At 40.1% G+C, this 17,666-nt stretch overlaps 2 protein-coding genes and 1 long non-coding RNA gene across 5 annotated transcripts; 1 reads left to right on the forward strand and 2 right to left on the reverse strand.

Moving 5' to 3' along the window:
• The first annotated feature begins 6,427 nt into the window (after positions 1-6,427).
• On the forward strand, positions 6,428-9,701 carry LOC129841278 (uncharacterized). Of its 2 annotated transcripts, XR_008757300.1 has the most exons (6): positions 6,428-6,581; positions 6,977-7,817; positions 7,941-7,976; positions 8,134-8,151; positions 8,271-8,335; positions 8,437-8,544. It is a non-coding gene; the product is annotated as an uncharacterized LOC129841278 (long non-coding RNA). The 2 variants fall into 2 exon arrangements; XR_008757299.1 differs by having other exon boundaries at positions 6,428-7,817; positions 8,437-9,701.
• On the reverse strand, positions 8,909-11,997 carry LOC129841277 (uncharacterized). Of its 2 annotated transcripts, XM_055909472.1 has the most exons (11): positions 11,778-11,996; positions 11,570-11,635; positions 11,433-11,477; positions 11,215-11,274; positions 10,658-10,900; positions 10,360-10,422; positions 9,920-10,045; positions 9,569-9,595; positions 9,364-9,447; positions 9,151-9,215; positions 8,909-9,013 (listed from the first exon to the last, which is right to left on the reverse strand). In XM_055909472.1, the coding sequence occupies exons 2-10, from the start codon at positions 11,627-11,629 to the stop codon at positions 9,180-9,182; spliced, it is 744 nt and encodes a 247-aa protein (XP_055765447.1). In that variant the 5' UTR covers positions 11,630-11,635; positions 11,778-11,996; the 3' UTR covers positions 8,909-9,013; positions 9,151-9,179. The 2 variants fall into 2 exon arrangements, with proteins under 2 accessions (XP_055765447.1, XP_055765448.1); XM_055909473.1 differs by having other exon boundaries at positions 8,909-9,215; positions 11,778-11,997.
• A 2,876-nt stretch (positions 11,998-14,873) lies between these two features.
• On the reverse strand, positions 14,874-17,382 carry LOC129841279 (uncharacterized). Its single transcript, XM_055909474.1, has 7 exons — positions 17,295-17,382; positions 17,017-17,148; positions 16,616-16,762; positions 16,318-16,380; positions 15,884-15,967; positions 15,702-15,752; positions 14,874-15,527 (listed from the first exon to the last, which is right to left on the reverse strand). The coding sequence occupies exons 2-7, from the start codon at positions 17,026-17,028 to the stop codon at positions 15,465-15,467; spliced, it is 420 nt and encodes a 139-aa protein (XP_055765449.1). The 5' UTR covers positions 17,029-17,148; positions 17,295-17,382; the 3' UTR covers positions 14,874-15,464.
• Positions 17,383-17,666: the final 284 nt, after the last annotated feature.

The raw sequence follows: 17,666 nt of genomic DNA on the forward strand, positions 1-17,666 counted from the left end.
GTCCCACATAGCTATCATAAGGTGAATTCACTAACTGTATTTACAATGACAGCCTACACCGGCCAAACCCAGACGACATGGGCCAGTTGTGCACTGCCCTATGGGACTCCCAATCACAGCTGGTTGTAAAACAGCCTGGATTCGAACCAGCATGTCTGTGATGCCTCATGCACTGAGATGCAGTGCCCTAGACCGGTTGACTTTACCTTGACTCCTCGAAACAGGTACTTAAGGGGAATTCCATTAGCAATAGAACAGGCATGTCTTCATTATTAATCGTTGTGTTCCACTCTTGCCTCATTTCGGATGTCGTTTGTCGCATGGCAACCTCTACATAAATACGTCGATTAGCAATGAAAACAATGATTATCTACATATCAGACTCATTAATCAATATTGGCCTTTTGTTGAGGGTTAATACTGTGTCTGGATTGTCACACAAATGGGTTCCCAATATCACTGTCTCAATATTATTACTCTGGCATAATATGCTTAATCCATTGTAATGGGCTCTGAATTAATAAATAACGAATAGATGACACAGGGTCATTCTCTGTCAAAAAGTCTTCACACACAAGTATGTACGAACTCACACACACACACACACACACAACAGGTGAGGTAATACCTTTAACCACATTGTGTCCCTCATGCCTTGGAATTGAAATTCCTTCAATTCCTATTCATCACACAGTAATGTATTGATTTAGTGCTCAAGTATAGTATCGGCTGCATAGTTAGACTGCCACTTACCTGTGGTGGAACAGACATGTTGGACCCTTTGATTAGATTTTTCTTTAAATCTATCTTTTATTTGTCTCTATGTTTCTTTGTCAACGTGCTGGTAACTTTGAGAGTAAATCTCCTGAAAGTAGAACAATCATACTCTCAGTATAACCAAGCACCTCCTTCAAGAACAAGTGCAGAACGAGTGTTAACTTGATGAAGACACCGACTGTGAATCTGTGTCTTAATTGAGCGATTACAGCAATACTCACATGGGCCACTTGCCACACTTCAGTGTCCATGTACAGACTGAAACAGAAATATGTTTTTAATCTTGCCTTGTTGCAATATTTTCCTTGTCCTATTATGAATATATATTGTACTGTATCCAGGTACAGTAATTATAACCCAGTGACTTACTTTACTTGCTCGTCATAAGCAACCCAGTAAAATAAGCAGTGGAGTAACATTATACTATATTATGTCAAAGCTTTCATTGATTTCAACCATTGAATGATTTTAATGTTTGACCATTGAATTTGAGCTGTATAAGGCCATAAGCAAACAAGAAAATGATCATCCAGAGGCGGCGCACCTAGTGGCCGGGGGACTTTAATGCAGCGAAATTTAAATCCGTTTTACCTCATTTCTACCAGCACGTTAAATGTGCAACCAGAGGAAAAAAAACTCTAGACCACCTTTACTCTCCCTCGCCCTCCATTGGGCAAATCTGACCATAATTCTATCGTCCCGATTCCTGCTTACAAGCAAAAACTAAAGCAGGAAGCACCAGTGACTCGGTCAATAAAGAAGTGGTCAGATGATGCAGATGCTAAACTACAGGACTGTTTTGCTAGGACAGACTGGAATATGTTCCGGGATTCTTCTGATGGCATTGAGGAGTACACCACATCAGTCACTGGCTTCATCAATAAGTGTATCGATGACGTAGTCCCCACATTGACCGTACGTACATACAGTACCCCAACCAGAAACCATTGGATTACAGGCAACAACCACACTGAGCTAAAGGGTAGAGCTGCCGCTTTCAGGCGGTGTCAGAGGAAGGCCCTAAAGACCAGCCACCCTAGTCATAGACTGTTCTCTCTGCTACAGCACAGCAAGCGGTACATTGCCTCCCCCCTGTCTTGTTTTGCACACTTTGTACAAAATAATAAAATGCAGGACTACAGGATATTTCTTAACGTAGCTCTTTATTAGCTAGGTATAACTGGCATGTTCACGTATCGCCAACCAGGATCAAACTGACCATGACCTAACCATTTGGGTGGTCTTAACCAATTATAGCACAGTATGATATGGCGGTAAAATGCATCCAATTATAATTCAGTCGGTTTACACATATGAATATTACATCCTCCTTTTAAAACAAAAGAAAAATGTTTACATATTCTAAGCATTTCTTTTGAAAACATGCTCTGCAGTTTGAACTCAAGGTAAGTAACCATTTATATTGCATACTACACCAACTGAATCAACATAGACTCTGAAACAATGATCCAACATACTGTTACTTTTCGAACAAGGGGTTCTCAGCAACTCAGCTTTCACAGTAGAAATACATCTTAACATTTCAAACAAATACAATACCAAAGCATTTCAAGTGAACTTTCAATAACAAGTGTACAGTCTGGAACTCTTTTAGGGCAGCGATCCGCCTACACCCTTTGACATTTCACAGGTCTAGGACAGCTCTGGGCTTGACCTCTCTTCCTGACCTTGTGCGATATGATGCTGAGCATGCTTCTGTGTCAGTCAACAGTTCTTGTGGTGTTGCAGGTAAGTATGCTGTATGTTGTGCTGTGTGTGTGTTTAGTCCATCACGTTCTCTTTCAGGGGAACAGTTCATCTCATCAGTGTGTTGTTCTTTTGTGTTCAGTAGGTGACGACGATTGCGGCGGTACACTGCTCCTTCTGTGGTGCGGACATGATATGAACGTTCAGTGTCAGCTGGCTGGATGACGACTGCTGGCTTCCAGAGGCCATGCTCTTGGATTCTAACTGACTCTCCGTCAATCAATGGTGGCAGTGGTCTAGCTGACCTGTCGTAGTATCGCTTTTGTTGTAGTTGTCTCTGTGCAGGTTTTCCATGCATTTCCTTGTAGCTGACGACCTCAGGTTGTAGCTGCTGGTTGGTGCTGGGAAGGATTGAGCGAAGTCTGCGGCTCATCAACAGCTGGGCTGGTGATTTGAAGTTGTCAACTGGAGTGTTGCGGTATTCAAGGAGACTGAGGTAGGGGTCTCTTGTCTGCTTTTGCTTTATCCATGAGTGATTTAGCAATCTGCACAGATTTTTCAGCAAGGCCATTACTTTGAGGGTAATGTGGGCTTGTGGTGACATGTGTGAGCTCCCATGCTTTTGTGAAGGATTCAAACTAATTTGATTTGTAACAGGGCCCATTGTCAGATATTAAAGTCTCTACAATGCCATGCCTGGCAAAGGCTGCTTTCAGCTTGTTGCATGTTGCGTTCATATTTTTGGTTCAGTGTACATAATACAATTTAAGTACACTTATATGAGCTACTGTCAGACTGCTCTTTCTGTTGGCAAACTGCCATTGTGGGACTCAATGTCAATGAAATAACCATTAGCAAAGCCTGCGTGATAATTGCCCTATTGCACACATCAAAGCGTTAGTCAGAAGCCGTGTTTTCTCAAACTGTATAGAGATTGCACAACACTGCATGTCTAATATAAGTGTCCGTAGAAGGTTAGAGCACAAAGAGACTGGCGAGGTGAAGGGTTTAGAATAGACAGGTTGTTTTCAAGCAATCTGGTGGCAAAAACGACTTGGTGTTTTCAGTAAAGTGTTTTCAGTGTAAAACAACTTTGTGTTTACAGTTGTAAGCAACATCAGCGTTGGACAACTTTGTGCTTTCGTTGTGAAATAACGTCACTGTTACACAACGTTGTTTCAGTGTTAACAATATCAGTGTTAAACAACGTTGTGTTTTCAGTGTTTAAATACGAATTATTGTCTTAGAGGCTCATGGGAAGCAATGGAGTACCTCTGTGCTGTCGTTTTACTTCTCTCCGCTGTGTCTGCACATGTGAGTAAATAGTCAATAGAGAATGGAGAATGATCTGTCAAAATATATATGGGTGCAATGCATTCAGTTTATTCATTTTCAGCACGGCAGATCATGTACATTATTAAATTGTGATTTACTTTCCCCGGGCTGACCCATGGAGACAATGGCAACAGGGAGACACTCGATTTCCCACCTTTGGCGGACCCCTACAAAGTCCAGACAGACACCCTACGAGAGTAAGAGAAAAAGATCAAAGAGACTTCCGAGAGATCCAAGAGACCTAATCGAAGTCAATCAAGATATAGAGAAAAACAGACCATTCTAGATTTGATAGATTTGATTTCTTACTTTATGGTAATATCTGAAGCTCATATTATTATTTTCCTTTACTTTGTCGAGCTCAAAGGTAGAGATCCCTGGATGCAGGATGGTTCCCGCCCTCCATTTGGGGACCAGCCAATAGGTGGAGGAGGAGAGAACTCTAGAACAATCGGTGGAGGACCTATGTGGCAAGGATGGAATATGCGTCAAACTGGCAGCCCAGGATGGGTATGATGGCTAAATTTGATTAACAAATGTGATATTCCCAAACTACGAATTCATTGTATCCACTAATAGTCATGTTAAAGTACTTTTTACATGACAACATTTATTTTGTGCAGCCCAACCAGGATCAAATGCCCCCTTGGTACCCAAACAGACCCTCTGGAGGCCCAGGAAGTGGGGACACTCGGCAACTAATGGGTGGGCCTAACGGGGAAACCCCCCAATTTGGAGGATCGAACGGGGGGACACCCGAGTCTGGAGGACCCCCCGACCACCTTGATCGGGGTTATAAAAGGGCATGTACTGTCTGGTTATTTTAAATTCTATTTTCAAATAGAATATTTTTTTTCTTATTGTTGTAATGTATTGCTTTTTAGGATGTTTTTACTTCTCATATGTTGTTTTTGTGATATTTCTATTGCCATGATATACTCATGTCTCATTTCGGAAAAGAAATGTATAATCTCAATGTGATCTCCTGAATAAATAAAGGATACAAATATAAAAGCTGTCAGGGATCCTCCGTCAATTGAAAATCTAAAATATGATGCTCGCTGCTGGTCAAGGGAGAGGATGAAGGTCCATGGTGGAACCAGGGAACCATGAGAGGAGACAGAGGATCATCATCCCCTGCCGGTGTAATGGCAACCTCCATTCAACCTGCTATGAATACAATCACCGATCCCACTTTAGATGCTTACCTGATTGTAGAACTAGACTTTGATGTTTCTCTCTCTCTCTACAGGGTTCTGACTTTGGGTATCCTCCCAGTGGACCTGGACCGCACCCTGGCCAGGGCCCCCCTCGCGGGCCAGAGGGCCGATGGGGTAGACCTGCAGGGCCCCCAGGAGGATGGAGACCCAACATGAGAAACCTTGATGCAAGGGTAAGAAAATATTTACTTTTATGTCAGACCATATTGGAAAGTACTGGCCTGGCGGTTCAGTTTGTTAGTGTTTTAGCCAACTTATCCCTGTCTGTCTTTCTTCGTTAAGAGTTATGGGACACGGGCTAGGAGACTACAGAACTAATTAGCTTTGATAATGAAGGGTGTTGTGTCTCTTTATCACCCCAGCCTGACAGGAACCCCCTTCGCCCCTCAGCTGTTCCATCTGGAGCAGGTGGACGGCCCCCATTTGATGACACCTTCTTTGGAGGAAGACCATTGCAACCTGAGATGGTGGTAGGTCGTTAAAAGATCCTGGTTATGTCATAACCCGGCATAAAGTTTAATGTAGACAAAATGTACTTATGTCCATTTTTTCATGTTTTAGGGCAACAGAGAATTCATCCCCTTCTTTCAGGTACAGTTCTTTGGTCATTGGTAATTAATGTATGTCATGAAGAACATCGCTTTGAGAATACAGACATGGATAATTACATATTATGTTAATTCGTTATTCCTTGTTGATTAATTCAGAAATTATTGAAAAATTAGAAATAATATTAGTTTTCATGTTATGATTCTTTTACAGGCTGACAATGTGACTTTACAGGTAAGATGATGTTTTTACTATCGAAAACGAAATGTATTTACATGAAAGCCAATATTGCTGAAACTCATATTGAAACAAACTGCTTTTTTTCTTTCCCAGAATACTAGCGGTCTGCCCCTGAAAGAGGTAAATAATGAATTTACCTGAATGATCTAAGATGAAATCAGGCTATTGCATTGTTATCATGATATCAATGTGTTAAGTCACAGTATCTTTGTCTATGTCTTCTATATCTGTTCATGTGGCAAATATGTTTTCCCTTGTAGGGTGAGAACATTTTCCTGCTGCCAAAGGTAAGGAATTCATACAATTTTATTTTAATTTTTTTTGTATTTTGATGGCTGGAGTACTGCATAATTGAATTTTGTAAAAAACAAGACTGTATTTTCTTTACTATCAGGGAGGAAGAAGAACACCCCCACCAATGGTATGGACTAGCCTGGTCTCACTTTCCATTTTAGCTTAATTCTATTACTCTGAAGTATTGTAGGCAAAATAGCAGGAAGTATGCCATTGTACTGTATATTACAGATGAGAACTGGAATCTAAAGTGGCTGTAATATGTTTTACAGAATGGAGGTAAACGACCTCAAGAATTAGGGGTATGAAAAGATTGTCACGATCGTCTTCTTGAGAGAGATTGGACCAAGGCGCAGCGTGTGCAAAATACATCTCTTTATTGTGGAAGAGAGAAAACCACGAAAACGAACACTATACACAAACTAACAAAAACAACAAACGACCGTGAAGCTAAATAACGTAAGTGTACAGACAAGCCACAAAACGTTCAACATAGATAATTACCCACAAACACATGATGCCCATGGCTGCCTTAAATATGGCTCCCAATTAGAGACAATAAACCACAGCTGTCTCTAATTGAGAACCAATCCAGGCAGCCATCGACATACAAACACCTAGACAAGACATTGCCCCATTAAACCTACAAACCCCTAGACAAACCAAAACACATTCTTCCCCATGTCACACCCTGACCTAACTAAAATAATAATGAAAACAAAGATAACTAAGGCCAGGGTGTGACAAAGATATTGTGTTTTAAATCAAATTCTACTATATTTTGGTTAAGTGTGAATTTCTTGAAAGAACTTGAAAAGCAGTCAATATTTTTTATGTGTCCCTGGTTTTGATAGTTTGGATACCCATACTCATCTGGTTTTCAGGTAAGTGTCTTATGAACCTTCTTCGGGATTGGTGTCCCGTCCACGGGATGGTTGTGCTAACGTAGGCTAATGCGATTGGTATTAGGTTGTAAGTAACAAGAAAATTTCCCAGGACATAGACATATCTGATATTGGCAGAAAGCTTAAATTCTTGTTAATCTAACTGCACTGTCCAATTTACAGTAGCTATTACAGTGAAAGAATACCGTGATATTGTTTGAGGAGAGTGCATAATTTTGAACATGAAAAGTTATTAATAAACAAATTAGGCACATTTGGGCAGTCTTGATACAACATTTTGACAGAAATGCAATGGTTCATTGGATCAGTCTAAAACTTTGCACATACACTGCTCCCATCTGGTGGCCAAAATCAAAATTGCACCTGGGCTGGAATAATATACATTATGGTTTTTCTTTTCCATTTAAATGATGATGGTACAAAAAAAATACAAAAGAATGGTTGTTTTTTTCTTTGTATTATCTTTTACCAGATCTACTGTGTTTATTCTCCTACATTCCTTTCACATTTCCAAAAACTGTAAAGTGTTTCCTTTCAAATGGTACCAAGAATATGCATATCCTTGCTTCAGGGCCTGAGCTACAGGCAGTTGGATTTGGGTATGTCATTTTAGACAAAAAAAAAAAAAAAAAGGGGCGGATCCTTAAGAGGTGAAAATATTTGTTATATGTTTACAATGCTGGATAAACAGAAAACAAGTTGATTTTAAAATTAGAGAAATAACAAACAAAAATGTTATTTGTCTCAATTCCAGCCTTACCTGAAGCTCATCTACAACCCCTCAGCTACAGTATGTATACATTTATGATTTAACATGATCAAAATATCACAATGTTAACAGAAAACATTTTGTGAGCGTTTTTATAATTACATTTACAAATGTTTTAATGTTTATCTGTTCTTTACCCTGCAGACAAAAAACTAATTTGAATATGGGATAACAGCACTTGTAAGTATCTAATTCAGATTTTAATTTTCCCTTTCAGCTTTCGTGTCGTCATGAATAAATATTGTCAAATGTAACAATATTGCTTATTTTTCAATCAAAGAAATCACAATACCATCTAAAACATGTATTATTTTAATCCTTCAACCTATACCCAAAGCTCCCATCATTCATGAAGGTAAGAAATTAGTAATAACATTGCTATATTCTTCCTAATATGATGAGTTGTAATCTGTATTCTTACAGTACACTAATATATTTCCTACTTGAACCATGTTATGACTGATATATCTGCAGGCTGAGGAGACAGAGACTCGGGAGGAGGAAGGAAAATAATATGGCGGATACAAGGTGTATGGCAGGTGAGGCTATCCTGAATTGTCAAGCACTTTGGCTCGCCGTTTCTTTGCAATGCATCATCTATTTCTTTATCCGTTCCTGACTACCTCTTCCCTGTTTACAGGGAGAAGAAGCCCAAGGCTTGCATCTGGATTGGAATCGTTGATTGGATTGAGATGACACATTTACATATCTTTCTGGAGTACATTAAACTTTAAAGATGAACTATGAATTTTTTAGTTGCTAATATTTTTCCTAAATACCAATCAATTTCTTAACTCATGAAACCACACAAGCCTTAGTTTTAGGCTAACAATATATGATTTTACTTGTGGGTATGCAGTGAGGTCATTTCAGGATGATATTTCTGGCTATTCAGGGAACCCCTTTTGGCTCAAGAGCACACCAGTGGCAAATTATGTGTAACCTCTCTAGATCCTCTTTATATCTATACAGTACATGGCAGGTGTTGGTGGAGGTTACTTCTGTGATATAATTGGACACCTTCTCAATCAATTGCTACATAACATTCATTAAAACGTCCACCTAAGAGCTCTTGTTTTCGTGTGCATACAAAGTACAATTGACAACTGTGATTTTGCTTGATAATGGATTTATTTGACAATAGAAAATGTATCATATTGTAACTGAAATCAGATCTTAAATATAGGAGTAGGAATCTGGGATTGATGTGCCGATCCCTAAAGATTAAACAAAAAAAGAAACACGTAAATGGAAGTACAGTATATTCCTGATATGAATACATTTCAGATGTTCAGTTGAAAATATGTCTCCTTCCCATATTAAAAACCTGGAAATGGCCCTAATGTTACCCTACCTCAATTTTCCTTGCCCCCACATACAATTCTATGGCTCAAACAGGAGTGAGAAGTTGGGACGACCCTGTAAAAAATGTTTAGCATGATGACATGATAAAAGAACAATATATGTTTCATATCACATGTTAAAAATCTATATATACAATGTATACATACTATAATATATTATGTTAGTATTGTTATAGTCATAGTATAAGAAGTAGAGGTCATACCTCATCTATGCCAGGGTCAACTGTGTCCCCACGGTGATCTGGTGGAGGGTTGGCAGCCTCTGTCTGGAATCTTTTAGGCCATGTCTATCAACACAAAAATACAGTTGGATATCATACAGCACAGTCTACATCAGCAGCCCTCACATAGAGGCCACATTAATGTTATCCGTATATGATTCAGACACAGTAGTAAGAGATGACTTACCTTTCCTGGTGCCTGAGGTTGGGCAGCCTGTTGCAATTTTAAAAGGGAAAATAATAATAATCAAGATACTCTGTCTGGCCTATAAAATGATTGTTTGTTTAAAATTAAACTAAAATCATGACATGACGATATACTATCGGTTCATTGTCTCTTTCCTTTCTGTTGAGAATATTTCACCACACTTCAAATTGCCACATTCAACTTTTTTATTCTCCTGGAGCCGTGCCCGGTTATACATAGGTTCATTGAAATGAATAGGAGCCTCTTACACTCTGCAAAAGTCACGCATCTAGTGTAGCAGGCCAGTATCAGGGGAAGGGAGAGCACACCCATGTAATGACCACTCCTCACCTGTAGTGGGAGCTGTGGTTTCTGAGGGGTCTTCTCCAAGTTCTGCTGGTTCTGCCCGTTCACCTGGTTGTTCTGGTTAGGCTGGGGGTAGTTGGGGTAACCATAAGACATGTAGTAGGGGTAGCCCTAGGGAGATACACTTGTGAAAGTTAAGAGTCGTAAACGATCAAAAAGTGTGATGATGATATGTTTCGCATCATGTTATGTAAAACTCATGATCACACATTTAGCTTTTTAGTGCTTTGTCTTGAAAATTTTACTGGTTACATGCCCAATTTGTGGGGACCATACCAACAGTGGACTAATTAACACAATACGACACAAAATGAGGGGTAAAGTGATCCTTTAATCTGAATAAAGAGTGTATATCATCTCTTACAGTGAATACCAGATGCACATTGAGGAACAAATCACATTGAAAGAGTGAAACTCCACTGTACCTGCATTCTTGGTTGCTGGGGAAATGAAAAGGATGGGTAGTACTGAGGAAACTGGGGAATCCCCTTCAGGAAAATATAAAAGAAATACAACTTCAATCAATACTGGAAATGACCTGACACATGGTATTTCATTGAATTACATAGAATTTGTATAAAAACAGACAAACTGACTTCAGGAAAAAAACATGTGTATTCATTAATAAAAGCTGGGAAGCCTTTTGTCATTGGTATCCATCGAAAACATTGGTATTTCAATGAATTTGTGTAAAAACATACATAGACTAACTGACTGATCTACCTGTGCAGGGTTTTGAGGTTGCTGGGGGTTATTTGGGATATTGTGGTTGTTGGGGTCCTGGGGGGCCCCAGGCTGCTCCTGTTGGGCATTGGTGTACAGCACGGGGGGCAGCTGGTTCCCCTGTGTAGGGAACATCATCTGGGGGCCGAAAGGGCCTCCCACCTGGGGGTTAAAGTTCACCATCTGGGGGAGACCCAGTTCAGGCTGCTGCTGGATCACGTACTGGGGCATGAACGGAGAAGCCTGAGCAAACAAGGTTGGGTAAAAAAATCTGTCTCTGATCTAAGATCATTAGATCAAAGCTTTGCTGACCGAAGTTGTTCAAGTGGTGATGAGCAATGGAATGAACAATTCAGCTGATGTGCCAAAGCTGAAAATGTGTGTAGTTCAAGGTATAGTGGGAATGGAAGCTGCTCCTGAAATACATTACTGGAGACCATTTTTAACTATGCAAATGTAGCTAATGATATCAATATTTTTGTTCTACAGTATGTCTTTAGCATTATCATGGCTAATGATTTCTATCTCGATTGAGTTCGATTGGATTGGTTCAGTACCTGCATTTGTGTTTGCCCAAAGCCTCCACCTGTCAGGGTGAGTCCATTGAATCGCAGGATCTGTAAAGGATGGGTGAGCAGTCAGAAAATGTTTCTAACAAACATTACTCCACATTGCATTGTATTTTACTAAACATCCATTTAAAAGGAAAAATCCTGAACTACAAATGCAATGTCAAGAGTTGCAGACAAAAACATAATGGGACAATTCAATGTACCTCATTGCTGTTACTTGCGAGGATTCCAATTTGCTGTTGGTATAACTTTAAAAATGCAACAAAAACAGATTGTTATGATTCGTTTTGAAGCGTAGTGCTATAAATGAAGGAATATTCAAGTAACGTGTGAAACTCACAGGAAGTGAAAGGCTAGCACCAAAAAGGCAGACCAAAACAGATACAGTCTGCAGCTTCATGATATCCTACAATGAAGACAGAACAAATGTTATTTATATCTGACATTTCAATACATGTTACCACCTTGAGCATATTGTATGTGATACATACTTGTATTTAACTGTTTTTGTTGACACAAAAGCAAGTGATAGTCCATGACGGTGTTACCTTATCAGAGAACGCCAGCTTCAGTCCGTCTTCCTTTTTTCCCCTGTGTGTTCTTTATATCTCTGTGCAGCCTACTGTGTCTCTCCTACTTTTAAACTATCTCTAGCTTCCCATTTGAGCCGTCGTGTGCCAGACACACACAGACTACGGTCAATATGACGCACAGGCTCTTTGAGATGACATCACTCTCAGACTCAGACAGTTACGGTGCAAGTATATGCAGCTGTATCATTATGGACTGAACATAAGTCAAAATGAATCTCATGGCTGGACATTATCTATCAGGGGTGTCATACTCCAATTCTAATGTTGTTGTCTGATATGTTGACTCTACAGTATGTGACACACACTAGGTGGATAACAGCCAACCCTTCTCCCATTATTTCAATGGGTATTCTGCCCCTACAGTATGTTCACAATATATACATCATCTCCTATCATACATCACTTTCCCTATACTAGCCAAAAGACCATTGAACTCATTGCCTATGATGACTATGAGTCTGCATTTTTTGTAAACCTTTCATAGAGACCTGTGATTATAATGTGTCATTGCAAGAGAGTTTGCTGCAGGTGGTGAAGAGTTTTCAGACAGATGATTAGTCTATGGACTGGTGTGGGGTTGATATGTGTAAATGGAAGTATTTTGATTGACATTTTCAGTGTTGACTGTGTCCTGTAAATAAGGTATTATAGGTTTGCTGGTTCAAATCCCAGTGGTTACTGAACTGGCAACAGGAGGGCTGCTGGTTTTAGATCCTAACCTTCATCATTTGGTTAGGATAAAACCAACCTCTAAAAGAGATTGAGGAAGTGTGAGAAGTGCCATCTACAGTGGAACGCTTGCCCTTGTTCTTCATCAGGCCCAGTTCCACGAGGGAGCAAAAGGGGGCTAAGGCCCCTCAGTTGAAACTTGTGCCCCCTCAGTTTTAGTTCTATGTCCCTATATAAAAATATTTTAAAAAAAGTTCAAATGATTAAGTGACAGGTTGGTGCAAAATCTGTATCTCCACTGTTCTGTGTCAGCAGAATGAACAGAGAGCATGGGATGTGTGTGTGTGGGGGGGCTTGCTTGAACCAGCTAATGAGCCACAGCCAGAGTACCCAAACAAAGCCAAAAGAAGAAGGAGGGTGATGAGCAGCAGCTGCAGCATCAAACCACCGAGGCCGCCATCAAGCCCAGCTGCGTTGATGCCGCCAATCTCCAGCTAGCTTCGCAGGCAGAGCCTACCCACCCTTCCACAAGCACTGCCAGGATATTGGCTCCACAGCCCCCTCCACCTCCGACTGTTCCTGACAATCTTGGAACAGAGGAGCCAGCCCAGGTTAATCTAGAATACAACCCTAGCCGCAGGTTCCGTCCAAAAACTTTAATTAAATAGCATCTGGTTCATAGGAAGAGTTTCTGGAATACTGGGTTACTGCCGAATCATCATAAAAATAGATACATTCTATTATGGTTTTCGTGGTTGTAAATGGAACTGCGCGTATTGGAAACATGTTTATGGTAGGCTGGCATTGCGTAATTGATTACGTTGGGTCGAATTGAATCCGCAGAAGAGTATTGTGCCATATCACGTGTTGCTGTACACATGAGTTGCATGATTTTCCATGTCTGAAGCCTTTTTTCTGGGCAAGACAGCGCTGCATGGCTGCTTCTCACTGTAGTAGGTTGTAGCTGTCATGTGTCAGTTATGCAGAGGTGAGGACGGAATCAGGTGCAGGACAGGACACAGAACTGAGTAAAATAACGTACTTTACTCTGGAAAAATTATCCGCCAAAAATAATCAGCCAATAAATCCACGCAGGAAATAACAAGCCCTAACACAAAAGACTAACACAAAACCAGGAACAATCACGCACAAAACCTAATGAGAACCAAAGGGTTAAATAGGGAAATAATAATAACGTAATGGGAACCAGGTGTGTACAATCAAGACGTAACAAATGGAAAAAGAAACGTGGATCGATGGCAGCTAGCAAGCCGGTAACGACGACCACCGAACACCGCCCGAACAAGGAGAGGCACAAATGGCGGAAGTCGTGACAGTAGTCTATATTTTGGTTATTCGGATCTCCATTCGCCTTTTGTTTACTGTGTTTGGTTATTGTTAATGTAACTAGCCTAAATATAGATTGGGTCATGCCTTTATCGATCTGATATTTTGTCTACTAGGCCTACTTGGTACCACTGTTTTGTTCTATTCACATTCGTTTGTTTGTATTCGCAGTTGTGTCGGTATTCTAAGCCAAACTGTTATTAAGTATTTTTGTTTGCATGCATGAATAACAAGGCTACTACTTTCAGCATTTGGGTGAATTATCTTGGTAAGACAGCTGTGTGTACAGCTGAATTCACATAGGTTGTTTGTTATAGGTGAATGACCCTCTCTATCTTGTAGCCTATATTCATTACCAAAGTGTCATTGCTTTAGTGTGTAGGGCGCTGTCCATTGTGCTGATACAGTGCAGTGGGGATAGGCTACAGATTTTGCACCAACCTGTCACTTCAAAAGCACTCAATCAATGGTCTCGGAGTCTTAGCATTTGGACTTTATGTTTATTGTGGTATAGCGTGATATAAGCAGAATTCAATATGATTCCATTGCAAGAACCCCCCAAAATTGTGCCTCCTCCCCGATTTCAACTGCGCCCTTAGTCACTTTTTCATGGCTCTGCGTCTGTTCTTCGTAGAGCCCTGCAGTCATTTGTAGCCTGTCTATGTACTTCTTCACCAACAGTTTCTGCACTTTCTCAGGTCCTCAGAAATTCTTAAATGTCTGGTTTCCTGGACAGAAATTCAACCTAGTCCTGGACTAAAAGGCATGCTCAGTGGAGATTCTCCATTGAAAGTGCTTCTTATGGAGTAAACTTAATCTGAGTCCGGTAAACTGGGCTTATAATATTTTACAATTCATTTAATTCTGCCACTAGATGACAATATAGGCCAAAATTAGATTCTAGAAATCGGGGCAACATGCCATACATTTGCATGATAAACATGGAAGAGACAAAAATCAACCCCCTTCATGCAGTGGAAAACCATTTCAAACCAAACAACTTTTATGAAGGTTAATAGTCATGTTTATTGACATTTTAACAAAGATACATGGACAGAGGCAGGTAGCCTAGTGGTTAGAGTGTTGGGCCAGTAACCGAAAGGTTGCTAGATCGAATCCCTGAGCTGATAAGGTTAAAAAATCTATCGTTCTACCCCTGAACAAGGCAATAAACCCACTGTTCCTATGCCGTCATTGTAAATAATAACTTACATAAGTCAAATAACATCTGCATGCATACAATGTTAGAAGACAGTATATGTTGTCATTTAGCAGATGCTCTTATCCAGAGTGATTAACAGGAGCAATTAGGGTTAAATGTCTTGCTCAAGGGCACATCGACCGATTTTTCACCTAGTTGGCTCAGGGATTCGAACCAGCAACCATTCGGGTTAATGGCCGAAAGCTCTTAACTGCTATGGTATCTGATGTGATTAACTTAAAGCGCTGTGGACAATTTGGTGAAATTCCCGTGTCCATGTTCTAGAGCAGACACCTGTAAATAAATGACCCGAGATAGTTCTTGCTTATCATTTTTTTCAATAATGGGATATTGCACAGTACCACAAATGTAAGCAGACTGTTTGTATTTTGATGTAGACCTTGTTCCACTCCAATTTGTCCACTCTAAACTTGAATATTGTCTAAACAAGTAGTTGGGGAGGGAGTTGTGGTCGTCTCAGTTGAAATCTGAATGAGAAAGGATAGCCAACAAGTATAAATACAAATCAGTAAAACCCTTCTGATAACAGGAGCTATCTTATCGTTTATAAGTTCATAACACATTCATAACACATTCATAAGCAGTAATTAAGCAATTCATAACTACTGTCTGTATCAGATTAAATGTGCATCATTCTGTACCTGAATGTCCAAATCAGGTTTCATGGTGTGAGCCCTCCTCATCAGAAAGCGCTAAAGGTGAAAATCGTATGAACATACGCACATTAGCTAGATTCATTTCCTCACACAGAGTTAATTACATGTTGAGATACACTATTGACCATGAGGCACATGTACTGTACAGTCAGTGACCATTACTGTACCTTGAATCTTCTCACTGGCTCTGCTTGTGGAGGACCCTGCTGTGGCTGCTGCATCGTGGGAATCCCACCTGCACCTTGGACTCCCTAACCAGAAGGAAGAGTTATTATTATACATTTATTATAAATTGTAAATTATGGAATGCTCAAAATGTTCAAAAAACATTTATTCGTGTATTTTCCCGGTATGTAATACACTCTCGCCCTCTGGTGATCATGTCGTGTTCACGTCACGTCGGAAACTGGGGACCTCCGAGTTAAAATTAACATCAGTTATTTGCGTAGAGCTTCCTATTGATTAATTCTGATACCTCCCAAGTAGGAAACTCACATTCCAACTCTTCCGCCTAGGTTAGCAAATTTGAAATGTCAGCGTTTCCCAGTTTCCGACATCAAATGAACACAGCATAAGTTTGAATACATAGAGTCGACTATACCATGACTTGCTGTTGTGGAGGATTCATTCCTGCCATTTGAGGGACGCCCATGTAGTAAGGCAGCTGTTTAAGGGAGAATTGACATTTTAATGACCGCAAAGCCTTTCCCATTGTTTCTTCTCACATAATACTATAATAACACCAAAAGACAAACGCATAATGTGCAATATAAAAACATGCAGGTCAAAAATGTGTACAATGTATTTCCTATTTTTAGAACTCATAAAACATTAAAATAACAGAAAATAATATATGTAGCAGAATAAGAGTATGAACGTGTATTTATTTAGAGTCATACCACATTAGCTGGTAGGCCAGGATACTGGTACTGCCCAGGGAAGTTAGGGAACGGTTGAGGCTGCTGCATCCCGACATTTGGGAAACCATAGGGACTAGCGGGGACAGCTTGGGGCTGCATGACATACGTGGGGACACCTGGAACCATCTGTATGAGCGAGGGGAGAAAGTCGTGCCAAATTATTTAGCACTTAGATAAAAAATATTGTTTTCCCTTCCACATCATCTAATATACAGTTGGCTGTCTCTTGCATAAACTGTTATGTGAAATGATTTATAAAAAGGTGTATAAGTAGTTTAAAAACAGTTACTTGTTTGTTTATCCACCTGTAGTGAACAGTTACTGTATAATACATTTCTTGAAATAGAATGAAACTGCCAACAAAGATGTTGATGACTGACCTGGGCAAACATAGGCTGCCCAATCAACCCAGTGCCACCACTGAGGACACCAGGGTTCAGGCCCCCCACCACCAGTCCAGGGTTAACCCCAGACACAACTCCACCGTTTAGACCTGCCAGCAGTCTCAGCTTCTGAGAAACGGCAAAGATAGATATGACATGACCTTGAATTCTATCAACAGCTTCTCCTGAAGTGTGCTCTCATTCAATACTTCACATCAACCTAATAGCATTGGATTGGCGAAGGATAAATATGTTTTTAGTGTCTAGCATCCTACCTTGCCAGCATTGACCTAAAAAGAGATCATTGAGAGAAAAAAAATGATTGGCTGAGTCATTTTGAACGCTAACATTGGATGTCGGACATTGTTGTGTGATGATCATGTGATATACTCACATTGAAGATGGTGGCCATGAAGGCTACAAAAAGAAGAAGCTTCATTTTGCAATCTGGAATATTGACAGACAGACCACAAACGTGATTACTGTTGCTAAGCTACTGGGACTACTGTACTCCATACATTATCTAGATTATTTGCTGCTAACAAAATGATCAAATCATATACAATGTTTGAAAATGAAGGCAAAAATACAGACCTTAAGTTAGTGAAAATGGTTTCGCTTCAGGTGCTGTCCTCCAAGCAGTATTC

The sequence above is a fragment of the Salvelinus fontinalis genome, chromosome 42, assembly GCF_029448725.1.
Source record: "Salvelinus fontinalis isolate EN_2023a chromosome 42, ASM2944872v1, whole genome shotgun sequence".
Lineage (NCBI taxonomy): Eukaryota > Metazoa > Chordata > Actinopteri > Salmoniformes > Salmonidae > Salvelinus > Salvelinus fontinalis.